Consider the following 25,944-nt stretch of genomic DNA (forward strand, 5'->3'; position numbering starts at 1 on the left):
CTTCGCCGATCAGCAGGTCCCAGCCATCAATCATTGGCCAGGACCCACTGATCGACTTGTACTGTAACTAATCACAGGACAGCCGGAGAGGCGGGCACGCACGCACCATGTCCGTTCCCTACCCGGAAGAGCTGCATCAGATACGTGATCCAGTGCAGAGAAGCCACTTTGCTCCCGTACTTGTAAGTAAGATAGAGGGCAAGCCATTTAGGGAGTGTCACTGAGAGCACCAAGTTCCGTTCTAACAATCGGCACCTGGGACTCCCGATTCTGGGTCACATGATCGCTGTGATAACCTCTGATTGGCTATCACAGCGATCAGTCACTGTGCAGCCCAGCCCCCTTGTTTTTTTTTCTCTCTATGAATGGAGGAGAGAGATACATTGTATCTCTAACTCCTGGCATAGAGGGAAAAAAAATGTTTGTTAAAAAACAAATATTAAAAAAATAAAATAAAAAATAAAGAAAAAAATACCTAGATCAAGGTTTGATCTAGTTCAGTGCCAGGGTTAGTGTTTGGGTCAAGGTCAGGGTCAGGGTCAAGGTCAGGATTTAAAAAAAAAAAAATTGGTATCAGTGCCAGTTAGCATCAATGTCTGTGTCAGTGTGTTTTAGGTAGAAAAAAAAAAAAAAAAGACAAAAACAAAATGCGCACTTATGTTTCTGGGCTGTACTACAGTACAAACCACAAACAACATCCACAGATACGGTATCACTGCGATCGTCAGGAGCTGGAGAATTTATTTTGGGTTGTTCTTTGGTGGTAGGTTATGGTAGTAACAAGAAACACACAGCTAAATAAAAAAAGATGATTTTTTTTTTTTTTTTTTTACTATTTTGGGCCAATTTTTCTTTAACCATTAGCCGCCCGGCCAATGGCCGTTTGGCGGCTTGAAAAGCGCTGCAGCTTTCCGGGTGCACGCCATTTGGCGTGGTCCCGCACATGCGCGGTTTGCGCGGTTGCAGAGCGACGCAGCAGTGCGATCTGTCACCGCCCGTGCACCTCGGACACGGCCGATGACAGATCCGAGTACCGGCTCCCGTTGCCGGTACCATGTGACCTGCTGTGACCAATCACAGCAGGTCACATGACAGTTGTATACAATGGATGGCTTCATTCATGATGCCATCCATTGTATACTAGTGCCTAGCTGTGAATGGTCACAGCTAATCACATGCACATGTCATGTGATTAGCTGTGACCAAATCACAGCTAAGCACAAAAAAAAAAAAAAAGCTGAATGAATCGATGTCATTCAGGTAAATGCTTGCTTATAGCAAAGTAATTCTTTGCTATAAGCAAATTGTGTAAAAAAAAAAAAAAATACTGATCACTTCCCCAAAGTAGTACAATGTTACTATGGTAACATTGTACTAGTTTGGTCATAGTAAAATATGAAAAAAAATCTTAAAAAAAATAAAAAAAAATGTAATAAAAAATTAAATATAATAAAAAAATTAAAAAAAATTAAAAAAAAATATATATTTTTTTTTTCATACTGTCACCAGTCAGTGTCGCTGTTCACCGCCATGCCAGTTATATGATGACGCTGTACTGCACTGGTGACAGTATGTAAAAAAAAAAAATAGTGAAAATAATTTTTTTAATTTTTTAATTTTCCGACAAATTATGACAAAAAAATACAACTTCAAAAAACTCGCCATTCCTCTTATGAAGTACGTCGGACTGTCTACTCTGCAAAAAGGGGTCATTTGGGGGATATCTGTACTGTCCTGACATTTGGGGGATATCTGTACTGTTCTGACATTTGGGGATATCTGTACTGTTCTGACATTGGGGGGATATCTGTACTGTCCTGACATTTGGGGATATCTGTACCGTCCTGACATTTGGGGGATATCTGTACCGTCCTGACATTTGGGGATATCTGTACCGTCCTGACATTTGGGGGATATCTGTACCGTCCTGACATTTGGGGGATATCTGTACCGTCCTGACATTTGGGGGATATCTGTACTGTTCTGACATTTGGGGGATATCTGTACCGTCCTGACATTTGGGGATATCTGTACCGTCCTGACATTTGGGGGGATATCTGTACTGTCCTGACATTTGGGGATATCTGTACTGTCCTGACATTTGGGGGATATCTGTACTATTCTGACATTTGGGGGATATCTGTACCGTCCTGACATTTGGGGGATATCTGTACTGTCCTGACATTCTTGGACCTCAAGATATTAGATTGGCTGTCAGTACTTCAGGATTGATCAATATTCAGATCTATACCATAGTTTGTGAACTCTATAACTTTCCTACAAACTAAAAAATACATCCTAATTTGGGTTATTTTCAGCAAAGACATGGAGCAGAATACATCTCGGCCTAAATTTATGAAGAACAATTATTTATTTGTAAACTTTTATAACAGAAACAAAGAAAAATGTGTTTTTTTTTTCAAAATTTTTGGTCTTTTTTTGTTAATTTAGCAAAAAATAAAAACCCCGGCGGTGATTAAATACCACCAAAAGAAAGCTCTAGTTGTGTGAAGAAAATGATAAAATTTTAGTTTGGGTACAATGTTGTATGACCGCGCAACTGTCATTCAAAGTGTGAGAGCGCTGAAACCTGAAAACTGGCCTGGGCAGGAAGGTGCCCGGTATTGAAATGGTTAATAATAAAAATTAATTCAGGAGATATCCGTTACCATTTACCACCAAATGAAGCCCAATTTGTCCTTAGTAAAACCATACATATCACAACTACTTTGTACATCCAGGTGAATTGTACTGCGTTTTGTTTAACACAGGTCAACCTTGCAAAATTGTGCTTAGGCATTTAGATTTCTTTTACCCTCAGGCATGAAGGGGTTAACCAAATAAAAAAAAAAAAAAAAAAAAAAAACTACGCAGACCCATGATGATTTTAATATACAAAATATGTTTTATTACCCCGATTTCTCAGACTTAATTTTAAAAAGTAGAATATTAAAATATATAAAGAGATTCCACGTCACAAAATAATTTATGTACAAAATATAAAATGGTGAAATACAAAAAAAAAGTTACAAAGACAATCCAAGTGCCTGCTAGACGCACAGCGACGATTCTCTATTCCAGTCCAAGTCTGTTCTTGTTCTCCCACAGCCAGTCGTGGTACTTATTCAGCTTGTGGTCCTCCGGCTTTACCTGCACAAATAGAATTGACATCGGTTTCTTGTCAGTATATACTGGAGATAGAGGCTTATTAACCCCTCGACGCCGACGGAACACAAATATGCGACCTCGCAGAACTGGGCTTTTTTCCGTGGGGCCGCATATTTGCGTGGACGCCGCTTGGCGCGCTCCCAGCACAAAGACCGCGGTGTCACTGACAGTACCGAGTCCCATTCTAACGATCGGGACCCGGTACTCCAGATTCCGGGTCACATGATCGCTGTGATAGCCTCTGATTGGCTATCACAGTGATCAGTCACTGTACAGCCCTGCCCCCATTTTTTTCTTTTCTCTCTATGAATGGAGGAGAGAGATACATTGTAGCGCGCTCCCGAACCCTGCACTCTGTGCGTAACGCGCTCCCGAACCCTGCACTCTGTGCGTAACGCGCTCCCGAACCCTGCACTCTGTGCGTAACGCGCTCCCGAACCCTGCACTCTGTGCGTAACGCGCTCCCGAACCCTGCACTCTGTGCGTAACGCGCTCCCGAACCCTGCACTCTGTGCGTAACGCGCTCCCGAACCCTGCACTCTGTGCGTAACGCGCTCCCGAACCCTGCACTCTGTGCGTAACGCGCTCCCGAACCCTGCACTCTGTGCGTAACGCGCTCCCGAACCCTGCACTCTGTGCGTAACGCGCTCCCGAACCCTGCACTCTGTATGTAGCTCACTTCTGAACCCTTTACTCTGTATGTAGCTCACTTCTGAACACTGCACTCTGTACAAAACACACTCCTGAACCCTTCACTCTGTGAGTAACACACTCCTGAACCCTTCACACTGCACGGAGCACACTCCTGAACCCTTCAGACTGCACGGAGCACACTCCTGAACCCTTCAGACTGCACGGAGCACACTCCTGAACCCTTCACACTGCAAGGAGCACACTCCTGAACCCTTCACACTGCACGGAGCACACTCCTGAACCCTTCACACTGCATGGAGCACACTCCTGAACCCTTCACACTGTACTCTGTACGTAACACACTCCTGAACCCTTCACTCTGTACGGAACACACTCCTGAACCCTCCACACTGTACGGAACACACTCCTGAACCCTCCACACTGTACGGAACACACTCCTGAACCCTCCACACTGTACGGAACACACTCCTGAACCCTCCACACTGTACGGAACACACTCCTGAACCCTCCACACTGTATGGAACACACTCCTGAACCCTTCACACTGTAAGTAGCACACTCCTGAACCCTTCACACTGTATGGAACACACTCCTGAACCCTTCACACTGTACGGAACACACTCCTGAACCCTTCACTCTGTACGGAACACACTCCTGAACCCTCCACACTGTATGGAACACACTCCTGAACCCTTCACACTGTAAGTAGCACACTCCTGAACCCTCCACACTGTAAGTAGCACACTTCTGAACCCTTCACACTGTATGGAACACACTCCTGAACCCTTCACACTGTATGGAACACACTCCTGAACCCTTCACACTGTACGGAACACACTCCTGAACCCTTCACTCTGTACGGAACACACTCCTGAACTCTTCACACTGTATGGAACACACTCCTGAACCCTTCACACTGTACGGAACACACTCCTGAACCCTTCACTCTGTACGGAACACACTCCTGAACCCTTCACACTGTATGGAACACACTCCTGAACCCTCCACACTGTATGGAACACACTCCTGAACCCTCCACACTGTAAGTAACACACTCCTGAACCCTCCACACTGTAAGTAACACACTCCTGAACCCTTCACACTGTATGGAACACACTCCTGAACTCTTCACACTGTAAGTAACACACTCCTGAACCCTTCACACTGTATGGAACACACTCCTGAACCCTTCACACTGTATGGAACACACTCCTGAACCCTTCACACTGTAAGTAGCACACTCCTGAACCCTTCACACTGCAAGTAGCACACTCCTGAACCCTCCACACTGTAAGTAACACACTCCTGAACCCTTCACACTGTATGGAACACACTCCTGAACCCTTCACACTGTAATTAGCACACTCCTGAACCCTTCACTCTGTATGGAACACACTCCTGAACCCTCCACACTGTACGGAACACACTCCTGAACCCTTCACACTGTAAGTAGCACACTCCTGAACCCTTCACACTGTAAGTAGCACACTCCTGAACCCTCCACACTGTACGGAACACACTCCTGAACCCTTCACTCTGTATGGAACACACTCCTGAACCCTCCACACTGTAAGTAGCACACTCCTGAACCCTGCACTCTTTACATAGCTCACCCCAGATAAAAATAGCCCTTTGAGGGCAATCATACTGCTAATGCGGCCCGCGATGAAACGGAGTTTGACACCCCTGGTCTAAGGTACCAGTTAAAACCACATTACCTTAACTCTCACTCCCACAAGCTCCTCCTCTCCGTGTGAAGGGTCCCCCAAAGCTGCTTCTCCAGTCAGTGGTCTTTGATATCATCGCTTACAATGCAGGACTGCTCCTGCATTACAAGGAGGATGTAAAAGACCCACCCAGTCTGGACCATCAGAGTGAACAGAAGAGCGCCGTCTGCTGGGAGAGTGAGGGATAAGATAACTAAACTTGTGTTTCACTGGTACCCTAGAACAGGGGTCTCCAAACTTTCTAAACAAAGGGCCGGATTACTGTACTTCTGACTTTAGAGGGGGCCAGACTGTGGCCAATGGGGGTAGAAAATGTCCCAGCATCAGTGAGATTTATGCCTGATGAAGGGGTCCTGCGAGACTCTGGAACATCGCACTTGCTGTAACTATGTGATTGTCCATTAAAGCTTTGAACCCATAACTGGAGATCTTCGGTGCGCTGGTGACATTCTTCTTATCTGAGTTTTTCGGTCCCAGCCAATGGTCGCTTCAGGACCCACTCATGCATACAGCTAACCTTCGATGCAGGAACATGCGCGTTATCTCATCTTTGATATTGGGGAATTATTAGTACCCCATCATTGCTGTCTGTGGGAGGAATAGTGCCTCATCATTGGTGTCAGTAGGGGGAATAGTGCCCCATCATTGGTATCAGTGGGAGGAATAGTGCCTCATCATTGCTGTCTGTGGGAGGAATAGTGCCCCATCATTGGTGTCAGTGGGAGGAATAGTGCCCCATCATTGCTGTCTGTGGGAGGAATAGTGCCTCATCATTGGTATCAGTGGGAGGAATAGTGCCCCATCATTGGTGTCAGTGGGAGGAATAGTGCCCCATCATTGCTGTCAGTAGGGGGAATAGTGCCCCATCATTGGTGTCAGTGGGAGGAATAGTGCCCCATCATTGGTATCAGTGGGGGGAATAGTGCCCCATCATTGGTGTCAGTGGGAGGAATAGTGCCCCATCATTGGTGTCAGTGGGAGGAATAGTGCCCCATCATTGATGTCAGTGGAAGGAATAGTGCCCCATCATTGGTGTCAGTGGAAGGAATAGTGCCCCATCATTGGTGTCAGTGAGAGGAATAGTGCCCCATCATTGGTATTAGTGGGAGGAATAGTGCTTCATCATTGGTGTCAGTGGGAGGAATAGTGCCCCATCATTGGTGTCAGTGGGAGGAATAGTGCCCCATCATTGGTATCAGTGGGAGGAATAGTGCCCCATCATTGGTATCAGTGGGAGGAATAGTGCCCCATCATTGGTATCAGTGGGAGGAATAGTGCCCCATCATTGGTGTCAGTGGGAGGAATAGTGCCCCATCATTGGTGTCAGTGAAAGGAATAGTGCCCCATCAATGCTGTTAGTGGGAGGAATAGTGCCCAATCATTGGTATCAGTGGGAGGAATAGTGCCCCATCATTGGTGTCAGTGGGAGGAATAGTGCCCCATCATTGGTGTCATGGGAGGAATAGTGCCCCATCATTGGTGTCAGTAGGAGGAACAGTGTCCCATCATTGGTGTCAGTGAGAGGAATAGTGCCCCATCATTGGTGTCAGTGGGAGGAATAGTGTCCCATCATTGCTGTCAGTGGAAGGAATAGTGCCCCATCATTGGTGTCAGTGGGAGGAATAGTGCCCCATCATTGGTGTCAGTAGGAGGAACAGTGTCCCATCATTGGTGTCAGTGAGAGGAATAGTGCCCCATCATTGGTGTCAGTGGGAGGAATAGTGCCCCATCATTGGTATCAGTGGGAGGAATAGTGCCCCATCATTGGTGTCAGTGGGAGGAATAGTGCCCCATCATTGGTGTCAGTGGGAGGAATAGTGCCCCATCATTGGTGTCAGTGGGAGGAATAGTGCCCCATCATTGGTGTCAGTGGGAGGAATAGTGCCCCATCATTGGTGTCAGTGGGAGGAATAGTGCCCCATCATTGGTGTCAGTGGGAGGAATAGTGCCCCATCATTGGTGTCAGTGAGAGGAACAGTGCCCCATCATTGGTGTCAGTGAGAGGAATAGTGCCCTATCATTGGTGTCAGTGGGAGGAATAGTGCCCCATCATTGGTGTCAGTGGGAGGAATAGTGCCCCATCATTGGTGTCAGTGGGGGGGAATAGTGCCCCATCATTGGTATCAGTGGGGGGGAATAGTGCCCCATCATTGGTGTCAGTGGGAGGAATAGTGCCCCATCATTGGTGTCAGTGGGAGGAATAGTGCCCCATCATTGGTGTCAGTGGGAGGAATAGTGCCCCATCATTGGTGTCAGTAGGAGGAACAGTGTCCCATCATTGGTGTCAGTGAGAGGAACAGTGCCCCATCATTGGTGTCAGTAGGAGGAATAGTGCCCCATCATTGGTGTCAGTGGGAGGAATAGTGCCCCATCATTGGTGTCAGTGGGGGGGAATAGTGCCCCATCATTGGTGTCAGTGGGGGGGAATAGTGCCCATCATTGGTGTCAGTGGGAGGAATAGTGCCCCATCATTGGTATCAGTGGGAGGAATAGTGCCCCATCATTGGTGTCAGTGGGAGGAATAGTGCCTCATTGTTGATGTCAATGCAGGAATTATTGCCCTATTTTTGTCAGTGGAAGGAGTAGTGCCCAAAGGGCCGGATAAAGGTAAGCGAAGGGCCGCATTCACCCCCCCCCCCAGGCCAGGTTGGAGACCACTGCCCTAGAAAAGAATGAGCATTTAACCCGTGCAGTGGAGAGGTGCCCAACTACAAGGGTAGTTTTTCAGATTCCTGGATTTCAGGTTTACATCTGCAGCTTGTTATTACAATATCCCCTGCTGACCGTGCCATTAAGGTCCTTGTTCAGTCACTTCCTGTTATAGGGCGACAACACCATGTCCCTGTTCCCCAGTTGTGCACCTGCGTTGTCATCCCACGGGCTTCCATAGGACCTACAAGTGCCTGTTTCAAGACATATTATGCAAGAATGGTGAACCCAATCTGAGAAATCCCATGCAGCCATTACTGGAGTACATAGAGACATGATGTGGCAGCAAAGAGGCTGCAGGAGATCAGCATCACTGAGATGAAAGTGTAAAAACTAGCATTTTATTTACAGAAAAATGGAAATATCATACTCGGTGTTTTAGCAAACTAAAGTCATTCATTGTGGATTTCCATCTACTTGAATGTGATTGATATACAGAATATCCTTCACTGTACCTCTTTCCACTCATTCACACAGAAGATTCGGTAAGAATCGTTTCCATACTTTCCAATTCCATGGAGCTCAATCGGATAACGCCACTTTCTGGTGAGATACTCTTCTGCAGAACCAAAGAACACAATCATTAAATATTCTAGGATGATGGGAGTTAACCACTTCCAGTCCGGACGCTTCCCCCCCCCCTTACAGTCCTGACGCTTCCCCCCCCCCCCCTTCCAGTCCGGACGCTTCCCCCCCCCCCCTTACAGTCCGGACGCTTCCCCCCCCCCCTTACAGTCCGGACGCTTCCCCCCCCCCCCCTTACAGTCCGGACGCTTACCCCCCCTTACAGTCCGGACGCTTACCCCCCCCCTACAGTCCGGACGCTTACCCCCCCCCCTTATAGTCTGGACGCTTCCACCCCCCCCTTACAGTCCGGACCCTTTCCCCCCCTTCCAGACCGGACACTTTCCCCCCCCTTCCAGACCGGACACTTTCCCCCCCCTTCCAGACCGGACACTTTCCCCCCCCTTCCAGACCGGACACTTTCCCCCCCCTTCCAGACCGGACACTTTCCCCCCCCTTCCAGTCCGGACACTTTCCCCCCCCTTCCAGACCGGACACTTTCCCCCCCCTTCCAGTCCGGACACTTTCCCCCCCCTTCCAGTCCGGACACTTTCCCCCCCCTTCCAGTCCGGACACTTTCCCCCCCCTTCCAGTCCGGACACTTTCCCCCCCCTTCCAGACCGGACACTTTCCCCCCCCTTCCAGTCCGGACACTTTCCCCCCCCTTCCAGTCCGGACACTTTCCCCCCCCTTCCAGTCCGGACACTTTCACCCCCCTTCCAGTCCGGACACTTTCACCCCCTTCCAGTCCGGACACTTTCACCCCCTTCCAGTCCGGACACTTCCCCCCCCCCTTCCAGTCCGGACACTTCCCCCCCCCTTCCAGTCCGGACACTTTCCCCCCCCCCTTCCAGTCCGGACACTTTCCCCCCCCTTCCAGTCCGGACACTTTCCCCCCCCTTCCAGTCCGGACACTTTCCCCCCCCTTCCAGTCCAGACACTTTCCCCCCCCCCCTTCCAGTCCGGACACTTCCCCCCCCCCCCCCTTCCAGTCCGGACACTTTCCCCCCCCCCTTCCAGTCCGGACACTTTCCCCTCCCTTCCAGTCCGGACACTTTCCCCCCCCTTCCAGACCGGACACTTTCCCCCCCCTTCCAGACCGGACACTTTCCCCCCCCTTCCAGACCGGACACTTTCACCCCCCTTCCAGACCGGACACTTTCACCCCCCTTCCAGACCGGACACTTTCACCCCCCTTCCAGACCGGACACTTTCCCCCCCCTTCCAGTCCAGACACTTTCCCCCCCCCCCCTTCCAGTCCGGACACTTCCCCCCCCCCCCCTTCCAGTCCGGACACTTTCCCCCCCCCCTTCCAGTCCGGACACTTTCCCCTCCCTTCCAGTCCGGACACTTTCCCCCCCCTTCCAGACCGGACACTTTCCCCCCCCTTCCAGACCGGACACTTTCCCCCCCCTTCCAGACCGGACACTTTCCCCCCCCTTCCAGACCGGACACTTTCACCCCCCTTCCAGTCCGGACACTTTCACCCCCCTTCCAGTCCGGACACTTTCACCCTCTTCCAGTCCGGACACTTTCACCCTCTTCCAGTCCGGACACTTTCACCCCCTTCCAGTCCGGACACTTCCCCCCCCCCTTCCAGTCCGGACACTTCCCCCCCCCCTTCCAGTCCGGACACTTCCCCCCCCCTTCCAGTCCGGACACTTTCCCCCCCCCTTCCAGTCCGGACACTTTCCCCCCCCTTCCAGTCCGGACACTTTCCCCCCCCTTCCAGTCCGGACACTTCCCCCCCCTTCCAGTCCGGACACTTTCCCTCCCCTTCCAGTCCGGACACTTTCCCCCCCCTTCCAGTCCGGACACTTTCCCCCCCCTTCCAGTCTGGACACTTTCACCCTCTTCCAGTCCGGACACTTTCACCCCCTTCCTGTCCTGCCCAGGCCAATTTTCAGCTTGTTTGCCTAGGGCAACACAAAACCTAAATACACCACTGCCTCCACCCCCCACCCCCTCCTTGTACCCGGGTTGTACGCATACCTGAGAACCTCACAATGGTTTTGGCTCGCAGCTCGTAGAGTCCCAGAGGCTGCAGGATGTCCGCCATGTCCTTCCAGTCTGCCATCCGGGCAACTTCCGCACTGGGGTATTTTTCGAGGAAGCTCCACAGGACCGGAATCGCCATCTTCCCTGTAGAAGAAGAGAGCTTTAAAGCAGATACAACATTAAATGTAGTTTTTAATGATTTGAGGTGTGAAGGCTCAGGAATTGGGGTGGTCTGAGGGGTGAAGGTGAAGGAATTGGGGTGATCTGAGGGGTGAAGGTGGAGGAACTGGGGTGATCTGAGGTGTGAAGGCGCAGGAATTGGGGTGATTTGAGGTGTGAAGGCGCAGGAATTGGGGTGATTTGAGGTGTGAAGGCGCAGGAATTGGGGTGATTTGAGGTGTGAAGGCGCAGGAATTGGGGTGATTTGAGGTGTGAAGGCGCAGGAATTGGGGTGATTTGAGGTGTGAAGGCGCAGGAATTAGGGTGATTTGAGGTGTGAAGGCGCAGGAATTGGGGTGATCTGAGCGGTAAAGGTGCAGGAATTGTGGTGATCTGAGCGGTGAAGGAATTGGGGTGATCTGAGGGGTGAAGGTGAAGGAATTGGGGTGGTCTGAGGGGGTGAAGGAATTGGGGGGATTTGAGGTGTGAATGTACAGGAATTGGGGTGATCTAAGCTGTGAAGGTGAAGGAATTGGGGTGATCTGAGGGGTGAAGGTGCAGGAATTGGGGTGATCTGAGGGGTGAAGGTGCAAGAATTGGGGTGATCTGAGCTGTGAAGGCGCAGGAATTGGGGTGATCTGAGGAGTGAAGGCGCAGGAATTGGGGTGGTCTGAGGTGTGAAGGGTCAGGAATTGGGGTGATTTGAGGAGTGAAGGTGGAGAAATTGGGGTGATCTGAGGGGTGAAGGTGGAGGAATTGGGTGATCTGAGCTGTGAAGGTGAAGGAATTAGGGTGATTTTAGAGGTGAAGGTGAAGGAATTGGGGTGATCTCGGGGTGAAGGTGAAGGAATTGGGGTGATCTCGGGGTGAAGGTGAAGGAATTGGGGTGATCTGAGATGTGAAGGAATTGGGTGATCTGAGGGGTGAAGGTCCAAGACTTGGGTCAATATGAGGTGTGATGGTGCAGGTATTGGGGTGATCTGAGGTGTAAATGTCCAGGAATTGGGGTGTTCTGAATGCAGGTGCAAGAACTGGGGTGATCTGTGCAGGGATTGGGTGATCTGAGGTGTGAAGGCGCAGCTACTATAATGTTCTAGGACTGTCTCCAGAAAAGACATGCAGAGTTGGAGTTTCTGAAATGCAGCCAGCTCACTCATGCATTGTAATATGCGGCACAGTCTGCCCTTCTGAGAATACTTAAAGTGGATCTAAAGTCAAATGCACCCCACTACTTGTTCTACCCACCTCATTCCCCAAACACCCGACTCCTGCCACCAATCCCTCACCGCTCCCCTCAATTCATGCTTTTCCAGTAGACACCGAGGTCAGTGGGAGCCATAGGCTCCTGCTGCTGTCAGTCAAACTCCTCTGGGGAGGGAGCAGGGGGTGTGGCTTACCAGCGATGTGTGTGTCTATGGACGCAGCATGTGCGCACAGGCGCCCCCTTAGCACCCGGCTTGCTAAGGAGGTACCCGGAGAAAAAGTGGACAGCGCTGGCAGAGGACTGCCCATAAGTGGTAAGGGCCCACTCTGTGCAATATCATTGCACAGAGCAGGTAAGTAGAACATCTTTTTTTATTTTAACAAAAGTATCACTTTAACCCTTTAATTAATTGTTTCTTATCCACTTACAAAATCCGATTCTCTCTACTGGGGGTGGTTTTCCAGTATTTGGGGATCATGTTTCTTGGAAGCAGCGATGGAGTCCTCACACTTACGCCCACTGATAGGTGCATTTGATCTGCAGTTATCTCCTTCTGACCTCTAAGCTGCACCAACCTGCTTCAGACTTTCTTTTTGAATTCCCACTGACTGCAATGGGATGAGAGCAGGGGTAGACTAACAACTCATGGGGCCCCCGGGCAATAGGGGATCATGGGGCCCCTGTGTCCTTGCCCAAACTCAAAAAAACCTATGAAAAAGGTACCAGGGGCATCTCATGGGGCCCCCTACTGACCCCGGGCCCTCGGGCAGTGCCCGAGTTTCCAAACGGTCAGTCTGCCCCAGGATGAGAGACAATTGTGATGCAAACAAAATGCTGTGTTTTACTCACCAGATGTCTTATTCAGGAAGATGGTGGCAATGAGAAGTTTCCATGGATTGTGGAAAAGCGTTTCTTGAACCAAATTAAAGGGTGAGCGAGGAGGTGTCCATTTGGAGAAAGCTTTTCGTCTTGGGGGTTCCGGAGCTGCAAAAAGAGGAAAAAAAAAAGAAGAGAATAAAGACATCAGTAAAACAACAACAAAAAAAAGTCACATGACGTTACTCTTTGCTCTAAACAGAGATTGTGTGAAAAATGAGGAAAATATAAAAATCTTCAATATTACAAACCTGGGCTGTGATGGGAGTCACTTTGGGTGGGGGGCCCATGGAACACAGCTCACTTTGGAGAGGTGGGGAGACCCCTGTCTCAGCTCCCCATATCCCTCTTATGTGCAAGTCACCCTGTGCCTGTTAGGGGTACAGGGTGATCTGTCCTAATATTGGGGTGGGGGGTTGTTGATTGTTTAATGTCATTGGGTTGCATCCCATTGTTCTGTTGTGTGTCTTGCTTGGGAGCAAACTATTATGGGATGTAAGTGTGTATGTGTACTGGCTTGGTGGGGGGGGGGGGGGTGTCTCTAGCGGCCCTCCCTCCTGATGGGACTGTCTGCTGGTGTGTCTCTTGCTACTAAATGTAGATTGCCCCGCCCTGTGTCATTATGCAGGGAGGGGGGATTGTTCCCTTGCATGTATATATCTTGTATCTGTGTTAAAATAAACTAGTCTATACCCTGGTTTACTTCAGGTCTGGTGTCGTCTAGTCTTGTTTGGTCGGCGTTCGGACGGGGAAGCGGTATTATAATGGAAGTACCCAAGTGCAGTCTGGGGACGGTTCCGTTACATGGGTGTCTACCTTTCTCCAGGAAAAGGTCTCTGTCATATCATACACACCCGCACAGTTGTACTGTCCTCTGCATTTAAAGGGAATATGCAGTATTTTTTATTTTCTTTTAATATGTGAATATAAGCAGTTTTGCTGCCACCGACATGCGTCATACGTTGGTAACAGTGGGGGAAAGAGGGTTAAAAAAAAAAAAAAAAGCCATCAGTGAATGGATTGGGTTAAAGGGAATTTGTGGTATTTTTTATTTTCTTTTATTTTGTGAATATAAGAAGTTTATAGTAAGTTTGCACTTTTTTAGTGCAAATTATTAAGTTAGCCTGGTCTTTCATTTTGGTCTCAGTTCCGTACATTATTTCTTTTAACTTTTGTTGTCTATGTCATATACATTTTTTTTTTCTTTGGTAGCAACATTTTTTATTTCCTATTTCTTGCTGTAAATAAACAGTAAAAAATAAAGAACAAAAAAAAGCAATTTCCTGTAATTTTTTTTATTGCAATGTTTATGTAACTTTTAGACCACATGTAGCCCAAAACAGTGAATATAGTACCGCTCATTGCTCCCCAAACCTGTATCAGTTGGATCAGCAAGTGAATAGACTGGTGTAAGACAGACAGCACCGGCTTTCCCAGGCTCTAGTAGACTAAAAGAAAAAAAAAAAAAAATGGCAGCCATCTGGACACAGACAGCAACGCATCACTGCATGAGTGTGGATAATATGAGTAAAAGATGGCTTTAGCTCCTGTTCTCCAACTGTAGAGAACTTCTCAGACACGTTTCACCCATTTCAGGGCTTAATTGTAGTGACAACCATATATATATATATATATATATATATATATATACATATATATATATATATATATATATATATATACACACACACATACACTATATTTCCAAAAGTATTGGGGCCAGCCCTCCAGATCATGTGATTCAGGTGTTCCAATCCCCTCCATGGACACAGGTGTATACAATCGAGCCCCTAGGCATGCAGACGGCTTCTACAAACATTGGTGAAAGAATGGGTCGCTCTCAGGAGCTCAGTGACTCCAAGCGTGGTCCCGTGATAGGTGGCCACCTGGGCAATAAGTCCATCCGTGACATTTCCTGGCTACTAAATATTCCACGCTCAACTGTTAGTGGGATTATAACAAAGTGGAAGCAACTGGGAACAGCAACTCAGGCACCAAGTGGTAGGCCACGAAACATGACAGGGCGGGGTCAGTGCATGCTGAAGCGCACAGTGCGCAGAAGTCACCAACTGTCTGCAGAGTCAATAGCTAAAGACCTCCAAACTTGGTGTGGCCTTCAGATGAGCCCAACAACAGTGTGTAGAGAACTTTGGGGATGGCCCCTTCCTGTTCCAACATGACTGCACACCAGTGCACAAAGCAAGGTCCATAAAGACATGGAGGAGCCAGTTTGGGGTGGAGGAAATTGACTGGCCTGCACAGAGTCCTGACCTCAACCCCATAGAACACCTTTGGGATGAATTAAAGCGGAGACTGCGAGCCAGGCCTCCTCCCCCGACATCAGTGCCTGACCTGACAAATGTGCTTCTGGAAGAATGGTCCAACCTTCCCATAGACACCCTCCTAAACCTTGTGGACGGCCTTCCCAGAAGAGTTGAAGCTGTTATAGCTGCAAAGGGCGGGGCCAACTCAATATTGAACCCTACGGAATAAGACTGGGATGCCATTTTGGCAAGTTTATGTGCGTGGAAAGGCCAGCGTCACAATACTTTTGGCAATGTACTGTGTGTATATATTATATATATATATATATATATATATATTTTCACACACACACACATATACTCACACAAGCTGCTAGTAATACGGAGTAATGTAGCTTCAGTGAGCTTCAGAGGGCAAACTGTTGGTGCCTTTGTGACTGAAGTTGCCCATTTATTTGCCGTGTCACAAGGTCCAATATCAAAGGTTATGACGTCATATACAGTTTCCGAGAAACCGTCTACTGATAAGCATAAGCGCGGGCGACATGGTGAACTGACCGAAAGAGACAAAAAGAACGTTGCGCAGGATTGTGACCCAGAATAAGAAAACAACTGCTGAAAAGGTGACTGTAGAGCTCAATCTCAGTCTTCATGGGACTCCGTCTTCACAGGAACATAATATATTGGCAGTTTATGCCCCTAAAATAAACCCCCGCACTGAGGGATTCCCCAGCATGACAGATTTACCAGTTAACATGCAGGCCATAGACCTTGGGAGAGGCTAAACCTGGATGGGATATGGTAGGCAGGTCTTGATATTGTGATATGATGATCGAGGATTGGGGACAAAACTCGAACACTGGAAGCTATGTGTATTCTTTGGTAGACTAGTTGAGGTGGACCTGAGGAGTCAAAATAGCATAGTTGACCTATAGGGGTTGATTTACTAAAAGCAAATTGTATGTTCACTTTGCACAAGGGAAATTGTACTTTACAGGACATTTTGCCCTTAAACTTAGTGAATGAGGCAAAGCTCCGCTAAATCAATCCCTCAGTATTATGTCATGGGGAGATTTAGGAAAGATATGCATCAGCCTTTTCCAACCAATGTTCTATGGAACCCCAGGAATCCTTAAAGTGAATGTAAACCTCAGACATGAAATATGAACAGAGCACATCCCTCTATAGTGTGTACTTGTCTCAATCCAGAGCACTAAGTGTCATTTCTGTCTGCTGCCTCCTTCCTCTGCTATCGGCATTAGTCACTTTTTACAGGTTTTCCTGACACCAAGAGAAAAATTGTGACAGGGGAGGGACCTCCAGCAGATTGACAATCTCAGCCCTTTCCCTCTAATCAGCTCTCCGCACTGAGCTCTTCAGAGTATAATTTCAGCTCTCCACCCCCTTTTTTCTGGACTCTCAGACAAGCTTTATAAATGTAGCACTTTGAAAAGATGTAGAGAAGACTGTAGATAAACAGGTACCACTTATGTAGGAGGATTTGTTTAATCTCTGTGTATCACTTGAGGCCAGCCACTGCGCTGGGTATATGTAAGGGTTAAAACCACTTAAGATGCTGCTGGGGGTTACTTGAGCAAAGAGCGAATTCTGCCTCTCAGATCAATCTCTACTGTCACCAATGATTTTTATTAGCTATCTGTAAGAGGGGGGCTTATTCCCGCTATCATTATTCAGGATATCGGGAATTTATTCTATTTCAAAGCCCAGACGACCATCTGGAATTCTACATTCACCACTTCAACGCGAGCAATGGCGGTCTTCAACATGAAATTAAAAGTCGTCCCAAATGAAAAAAAAACACAAAAGAGAATTGTGTGAAAAATTGTTTAATCTCATGTTTTTCCACAGAAGTCATACCTTTAAACTTTTTATCATTTTTTTATGAAAAAAAAATGTATTTGTCAAGAGTAGCATTTTCTAATCAATCTCTAAATATTAATAGTGATATTTCCTTACTTGAGTTCAATGGTCTGCAGTGGGAAATGGTCAGAAGAGGGTACAGGGTAGCCCAGTTTGGCCAGTTTTCTTGGTTGAGGAGCTTTGCTCCTCAAAGAGTGAATGACGACTGGGCCGGTGGCTTGCAGTAGGAGTCAGGGGTGTGCTGCATCTGGGCGGTATTTGATCCTCGGAAGCGGACTGGTCAGGGAGATCTTGTTGAACTGGAGGCGGTGAGGAAGCATGGACAAGATAAGGAGGTGCTGGAGAATAGAGTTGGCGATAACAAGATGGACGGTTGTAGGGGTGAACATAGAGGTGAGGGGGAAGGGCATCTGATGACAGATAGGAAGTAATGAGATTGAGTATATCACGTCTCATGTCCACAAGTCTGTCTTCAGACACTTTATCTAAGAGTGGAACCAACGAGACTGCAAAATGGTACATTGGGCTTTGTTCTGCCTGCCTCTGCTCTATGAATGTGTTAAGAGCCAACAGTAGTTGGTTCTCTACTTGGGGATGGTGACTTTGGTTTGAGGGACTATAAGAAGGAAGTGGTCTGGGTCTCCCTGATGGATGTGATGTCAAAAGACCATCCACTCCAGACTCCGCCCCCTGCGTTGCCTCAACTGCTGTCGCAGAATTGGTGCTATCAGACAGCATAGGGTTTAATGGACACAACTGGCTACTAATACTTCTTGCCTCTGCTTCATCTGGATCTACATGTGATGGATCTTGCTCTTCTTTGTCAAAGTGGTTTTCCATTCTAGAAAATAAATGTATATAAAATATAGCAATAGACAGCCTTTCTGAAAATAGAGCAGACATTATAAATATAATAAAATGAATGGACACAACTCTAAACGGGGTCTTAGAAAGTCCAGCTGATGGAAGTTGTGGTATGTTATGGATGCTGGAAGTTATGGTATGGCACCTACCTACTGGCTCTGATGGAAGCTGTGGTATGTTATGGCTGATGGAAGTTGCGGTATGTTATGGCTGATGGAAGTTGCGGTATGGCATCTACATATTGGCTCTGATGGAAGTTGTGGTATGTTATGGCTGATGGAAGTTGTGGAAGGTTATGGCTGATGGAAGTTGTGGTAGGTTATGGCTGATGGAAGTTGTGGTAGGTTATGGCTGATGGAAGTTGTGGTAGGTTATGGCTGATGGAAGTTGTGGTAGGTTATGGCTGATGGAAGTTGTGGTATGGCACCTACCTACTGGCTCTGATGGAAGTTATAGTATGTTGTGGCTGATGGAAGTTGTGGCTGATGGAAGTTGTGGCTGATGGAAGTTGTGGCTGATGGAAGTTGTGGCTGATGGAAGTTGTGGCTGATGGAAGTTGTGGAAGGTTATGGCTGATGGAAGTTGTGGTAGGTTATGGCTGATGGAAGTTGTGGTAGGTTATGGCTGATGGAAGTTGTGGTAGGTTATGGCTGATGGAAGTTGTGGTAGGTTATGGCTGATGGAAGTTGTGGTAGGTTATGGCTGATGGAAGTTGTGGTAGGTTATGGCTGATGGAAGTTGTGGTATGGCACCTACCTACTGGCTCTGGAACCACTCCTCTGCTCTTTTTTTATCTGTTGTAGATCTCGCCTGTAAGTGTCTTTCACGCTGCACCATTGTGTCTTTGGAGTTTGCACTAAAATAAAAAAAAGTACAATACGTTTTAATTTCCAGGTTTCTGGCTAGTGGACGTTCATATACATTCAGGTATTTTAAGATCTACTTGGGCAAATGAACAGTCTATTACTCTGCTCAATTATTCTAAAAACCTATGTAAATAGTCATGCCAGTTCCCACAAGATGAAAAAAGAATTGTTGCCCATTTCCTGGCAACACACTATGGCAAGTAGACTTTTCAAAGTGCAGTTGCTCGCATGAGTGCTCAAGCTGCCCCCCCCCTTCCAGGTGTTGCAGAACTACAAGTCCCATGAGCAAGGCTTTTTTTCCCTCAGGGAACAGGTGCAGGAACTCCACCCTTCTTAGTCACTTCTTGTCTGCCCCCTACCCACCTCCCAGCACCATCCCTTGGACACACCCCCTACCCACCTCCCAGCACCATCCCTTGGACTCACCCCCTACCCACCTCCCAGCACCATCCCTTTGACACACCCCCTACCCACCTCCCAGCACCATCCCTTGGACTCACCCCCTACCCACCTCCCAGCACCATCCCTTGGACACACCCCCTACCCACCTCCCAGCACCATCCCTTGGACTCACCCCCTACCCACCTCCCAGCACCATCCCTTTGACACACCCCCTACTCACCTCCCAGCACCATCCCTTGGACACACCCCCTACTCACCTCCCAGCACCATCCCTTGGACTCACCCCCTACCCACCTCCCAGCACCATCCCTTGGACTCACCCCCTACCCACCTCCCAGTACCATCCCTTGGACTCACCCCCTACCCACCTCCCAGCACCATCCCTTGGACTCACCCCCTACCCACCTCCCAGCACCATCCCTTGGACTCACCCCCTACCCACCTCCCAGCACCATCCCTTGGACTCACCCCCTACCCACCTCCCAGCACCATCCCTTGGACTCACCCCCTACCCACCTCCCAGCACCATCCCTTGGACTCACCCCCTACCCACCTCCCAGCACCATCCCTTGGACTCACCCGCTACCCACCTCCCAGTACCATCCCTTGGACTCACCCCCTACCCACCTCCCAGTACCATCCCTTGGACTCACCCCCTACCCACCTCCCAGTACCATCCCTTGGACTCACCCCCTACCCACCTCCCAGTACCATCCCTTGGACTCACCCCCTACCCACCTCCCAGCACCATCCCTTGGACTCACCCGCTACCCACCTCCCAGTACCATCCCTTGGACTCACCCCCTACCCACCTCCCAGCACCATCCCTTGGACACATCCCCTACCCACCTCCCAGCACCATCCCTTGGACTCACCCCCTACCCACCTCCCAGTACCATCCCTTGGACTCACCCCCTACCCACCTCCCAGCACCATCCCTTGGACTCACCCCCTACCCACCTCCCAGCACCATCCCTTGGACTCACCCCCTACCCACCTCCCAGTACCATCCCTTGGACTCACCCCCTACCCACCTCCCAGCACCATCCCTTGGACACATCCCCTACCCACCTCCCAGCACCATCCCTTGGACTCACCCCCTACCCACCTCCCAGCACCATCTCTTTTAGAGAATACAGAGCCAAGTATCATTTTGTGATGCCAAGTAATTTGTATGGAATTTGTTAATAACAAGAAAAGCAGTAAAATAGATCCCCCGCAGCCAGCAGCAATAGACCTTCCCCAGCAACAATAGAACCCACAGCAACAACAAAATTCTCAGCAGCCAGCATTAAAAGACTCCCGAGGACCCAGCAACAATAGACCCCTCCCTCAACATGAGATCCCTTACAGCAACAATTGACCCCCCCCCCAGAAACATAAGCCCCCAGCAACAACAAACCACAGTGCATAAATAGATCCCCTAGCAGCCAGTATCAAATAGACCCTCAAGCACACCCCAGCACCCCGTGCCATTACATACATTCAGTGCTGGAACTGTATTCCCCCACGTTTCCGAAGAAAAATAGCCCTGCCCAGGAAGCATTGCAAGGTTGATAGTTACAAGCATGATTCCCAAAGGCAGAGGCATGATGGAACTTGTAGTTCTGCAACAGCTGCAGGGTCACAGGTTGATCCACCCATGGAAGGTCACATAAATGAGCAGAAGCTCTGCTGACTTCCATCATCCAATCTTGTCTCCAAATATCACCCAAACCGTACTCTCCGCTCCTCCCACGACCTCCTGCTCTCTAGCTCCCTTGTCTCCTCCTCCCATGCTTGTCTCCAGGACTTCTCCAGTGCTTCCCCCATCCTCTGGAACTCTCTACTCCAATTTATCAGACTGTCGCCTACTCTGCTCACTTTTAGGCGATCTCTGAAAACCTCTCTCTTCAGGGAAGCCTATCCTGCCCTCAGCTAATAATGGAATCTTCTCTTCCTCCTACCAGTCCATCCCCCACAGTTACTACCTTTTTGTACCACTAGCCCCTCCCTCTTAGATTGTAAGCTCCCAGGATCAGGGCCCTCCTATCCCTCTTGTATTGAACTGTATTGTTGCTGTATTGTCTCCCATTATATTGTAAAGCGCTGAGCAAACTGTTGGCACCATAAATCCTGTATAATAATAATAATATATAAATCCTGTATAATAATAATATATAAATCCTGTATAATAATAATAATAATAATATATAAATCCTGTATAATAATAATGTGCAAGCAAAAGTGCGGTTTATTTTTATTTTCCTTGCATGTGATTGGGTATTTTTTGCAAAGTGAAGCTTCATCTCATTTACTCTGCTCTGGAGCAACTGCACTTGCAAAGTGCACAGTCTATTTGCTTTTTGCAAATCAACTCCCAAATTTCCCCAACTGCTTCACCATATCAGGATGATGCCATTGTATAGTGGAAACCAAAAACTTCAACAAAAAGAAGTACTTTCCACGGATATCACTGGCCCTGGTAGATGCAGACTAATGGTTTGCCTACATTGAGGTGGGATCCTATGGAAGCAGCAATGATTCCATGATCTTCCACCCCCTTCCAGTCCGGACGCTCGCCCCCCCTTCCAGTCCGGACGCTTTCATCCCCTTCCAGTCCGGACGCTTTCATCCCCTTCCAGTCCGGACGCTTTCCCCCCCCTTCCAGTCCGGACGCTTTCACCCCCCTTCCAGTCCGGACGCTTTCACCCCCCTTCCAGTCCGGACGCTTTCACCCCCCTTCCAGTCCGGACGCTTTCACCCCCCTTCCAGTCCGGACGCTTTCACCCCCCTTCCAGTCCGGACGCTTTCACCCCCCTTCCAGTCCGGACGCTTTCACCCCCCTTCCAGTCCGGACGCTTTCACCCCCCTTCCAGTCCGGACGCTCGCCCCCCCTTCCAGTCCGGACACTCGCCCCCCCTTCCTGTCCGGACACTTTCCCCCCCCTTCCTGTCCGGACACTTTCCCCCCCCTTCCTGTCCGGACACTTTCCCCCCCCTTCCTGTCCGGACACTTTCCCCCCCCTTCCTGTCCGGACACTTTCCCCCCCCTTCCTGTCCGGACACTTTCCCCCCCCTTCCTGTCCGGACACTTCCCCCCCCTTCCTGTCCGGACACTTTCCCCCCCCTTCCTGTCCGGACACTTTCCCCCCCCTTCCTGTCCGGACACTTTCCCCCCCCTTCCTGTCCGGACACTTTCCCCCCCCTTCCTGTCCGGACACTTTCCCCCCCCTTCCTGTCCGGACACTTTCCCCCCCCTTCCTGTCCGGACACTTTCCCCCCCCTTCCTGTCCGGACACTTTTCCCCCCCTTCCTGTCCGGACACTTTTCCCCCCCTTCCTGTCCGGACACTTTTCCCCCCCTTCCTGTCCGGACACTTTTCCCCCCCTTCCTGTCCGGACACTTTCCCCCCCCTTCCTGTCCGGACACTTTCCCCCCCCTTCCTGTCCGGACACTTTCCCCCCCCTTCCTGTCCGGACACTTTCCCCCCCCTTCCTGTCCGGACACTTTCCCCCCCCTTCCTGTCCGGACACTTTCCCCCCCTTCCTGTCCGGACACTTTCCCCCCCCTTCCTGTCCGGACACTTTCCCCCCCCTTCCTGTCCGGACACTTTCCCCCCCCTTCCTGTCCGGACACTTTCCCCCCCCTTCCTGTCCGGACACTTTCCCCCCCCTTCCTGTCCGGACACTTTCCCCCCCCTTCCTGTCCGGACACTTTCCCCCCCCCTTCCTGTCCAGGCCAATTTTCAGCTTTTAGCGCTGTCACACTCTGAATGACAATTGCGCGGTCATGCAACACTGTACCCATATGACTTTTTTACCATTTTTTTGAGACAGATAAAACTTTATTTTGGTGGTATTTATTCACCACTGCGATTTTTTTTTTTTTTTGCTATGTCAGTGAAAAAGTCCAAACAATTTTGAAAAAAAAGTGTTTTATAAAATTTTGCAAATAAATATTTCATCATAAATCTTGGCCAAAATTTATTCCATTATCTTTTTAGTAAAAAAAAAAAAAAAAAAAAAAAACCCAAATTAGTTTATAACCAAAAATTATAATTTTTAAAATTTTTATTTTATTTTTTTATATTTTATTTATTTTTTACATACGGTCACCCTAGCAGTACAGTGGTCACCATGGTGACACTGTACTACTTGTGGGGGGTGATGAAGATTTTTTTTTATTTTTTTACACTGATTGTTTTTTACACCCATAAAGGCTGTAAAAGTAATCATTTCTCCTTCTCTCTGGCTGCATTTTTGCAGCCATTGAGAACTACTCTGTGAGCTGTGATTGGTCACAGCTTGTCACATGGTACAAGGCTGTTGTGAATAGCCCTGTACCATGTGACCTCTGTGATCATTCACAGATTTCACACGTAGTAAGCAATGATGTCAGAAGTGACATCTTGCCTACTACTCTGCATGTGATCACTGATTGGCCAATCAGTGATCACATGATCGGGACCTCACACAGAGGTCCCATACGACGATCGGTGTCCGGAGGACACAGCGGGCACCAGATCGTGGTGCTGCATGCTCCCAAGGAGTGCACACAAGTAGGGGGCGGGGAGGTCGTTTATAAACGGCCACCTGACCCTGCACTGCCACCGTCCGGCCGTTTATATACAACAGCCGGACGGGAGGTGGTTAACTGTTCCAAACTTGGACAGCAGATAAAAGGATCAGTTCACCTTTGGGAACATGTTACATGTTCCACCTCGAACACATATTAATTGCAGAGGTTCTGAGGCTAATGTCCCATACACACGATAGGAAAATCGTACGAAAAAGTTTGCGGCCCCCATTGTTCGAACGATTTTCTCTTTGTTGATGAGGGGGATGTTTTAACGGGTAACAATATTGTGAACGAAAAAATCCGGTTGAACATCAGTGAAAAATGTTGTCATTTTCGCATACGAACGACCGATTTTCTATGCTTTGGTATGACGGTCGTACGAAAAAAAAAAAAAATCTATCAAGCGCTATCATGCATGAGCGGAAACAGAAGATGACCCGGATGTCTATGTCCGAGGAATCTTCGTAAACACGAATTAAAAATCCAAATGTTAAAAGTAGATCGGCCGAATGAGATGATGAGACCAGAATTCTGCAGATTATATTTTATGTATCACAATTTATGTATATTGGTCATGTAATAAACGATATTATACTCATTGCTGGTAATCGTTGTGTATATCGATCGTTCTGGCCGGAAGGGGCGTGGCTACAAGGTCACACGCACACTGCATCACTTCCACTTGTACGGAAGACATCAACACTACGTATTGCCCAATGAATGATTTGTTTTAGATTGGTTAATGTGGGCCACGATTTCGACCAACGAATGCCTCTCGGTCGCCGGATGACCGATCGGTCGATTTTCTAATCGTGTATTCCCACCTTAATTTAATGCAGATAAGGCACGGAGTTTAACCCCTTGGCACCGGCGCCTCCCGGCCCTTTAAGGGTTTCAAAACAGGAGGTGGGGCGGGGTTTAGAGTCATGGGACCGCCGTGACACGCTGTCACGGTCACATGATCGGGAAAGGTCCCAATCGAAAGAGGAGATCGGGACCTTTCCGTGAGTACTGGACATGAGTACCGGCAGGGCGCGCGCTCTCAGTATGTTTTTTTTTTTTTTTTGAGAACGCAAATGTGCGGCTGCTCGGCGTCTAGGCCCAGATGCCGGGAGGCCGCACATTTGCGTTCGGCCGGCGCCAAGAGGTTAATTACCACCGTAATCAGCCACAGAACCAGTGTCATTGACATGTGTTCGGTTTTAAAGGGATGAGGTGGCACCCCTATGTTCCGCCTGTTTTTAGGGTGGAACATGTAACATGTTCCCGCTCCTGCAACCGCCCCACTCCTTCCCTGTGACAACAGGCTGGGGATCTTCTCCCTGTATCTGCTGTCACTATTTGAAAAGAGCTCCGCCCACACAACCGTGTCATTCATTCAGAGAGTTCTGTGAACTAATGAACTATAAGGATAGGTTCACATCTGTGCGGGTGGTGCCGCTGCGGATCCACACAAAAATCCGTGCAGCTGCACCACCCGCACAGAAGAATGCGGACCCGCGGGCGGATGCCAATAATTCTAATGGCACGCCGCCCGCACTGGAAATCGCAAAAACACTGGGAGCCGAGTGGGCTGCTGTTTCCAAAGTAGTGCAGAGACTTCTTCCCTGCGTGTCACTGGGCACAGGAGTCTATTCAAATGAATGGGGTCTCATGTCCACGCAAAACACGGCCGCGAATATATGTGAACCGGGGGTAAGTACTGACAGCCTCTGCGGCTGTTGGCTTGTAGTTCTCCATCAGCTACCAGGGCGTTGTAGGTAGTTCATGGACTCTTCTTGTCATTGTGTAACTGCCTACCCGTGCAAAGTACAAGCAGAGAGCTGACACTGACAGTCTGCAGTAGCCCTGCATTGCACATGCGATCTGATTGCGGGTGAAATGCTTTCCATAAAATAACAAAATTAGTAAATGTATATTATTTTGCCTGCAAAAAAAATGCATTTTTTTTTTTTTATAAAAGGTGAATTTATCCTTCAAGAAAAAAAAGAACACAATATTCCGGCTGGCAGATTATTATTATTATACAGGATTTATGGCGCCAACGGT

General features: G+C 48.7%; 1 protein-coding gene across 2 annotated transcripts in view; it reads right to left on the reverse strand.

The window, feature by feature from the left end:
* Positions 1–2,882: 2,882 nt before the first annotated feature.
* Positions 2,883–25,944, reverse strand: part of LOC149434811 (methyl-CpG-binding domain protein 4-like) — a 34,153-nt gene continuing 11,091 nt past the window's right edge. Inside the window, exons 5-8 of one of the 2 annotated variants that reach the window (XM_089663345.1) lie at positions 13,033–13,167; positions 10,815–10,964; positions 8,714–8,817; positions 2,883–3,150 (exon numbers count right to left, since the gene is read on the reverse strand). In XM_089663345.1, the coding sequence (XP_089519471.1) occupies positions 3,073–3,150; positions 8,714–8,817; positions 10,815–10,964; positions 13,033–13,167 (467 nt within the window). In that variant the 3' untranslated portion in view covers positions 2,883–3,072. Of the gene's footprint in view, positions 3,151–8,713; positions 8,818–10,814; positions 10,965–13,032; positions 13,168–17,252; positions 18,046–18,824; positions 18,925–25,944 lie in introns of those variants that run through there. The other variant, XM_089663344.1, reaches the window with a different exon arrangement.

This window comes from Staurois parvus, unplaced genomic scaffold (assembly GCF_062004578.1).
Source record: "Staurois parvus isolate SC_StPar_1 unplaced genomic scaffold, SC_StPar_1.0 ptg001670l, whole genome shotgun sequence".
Lineage (NCBI taxonomy): Eukaryota > Metazoa > Chordata > Amphibia > Anura > Ranidae > Staurois > Staurois parvus.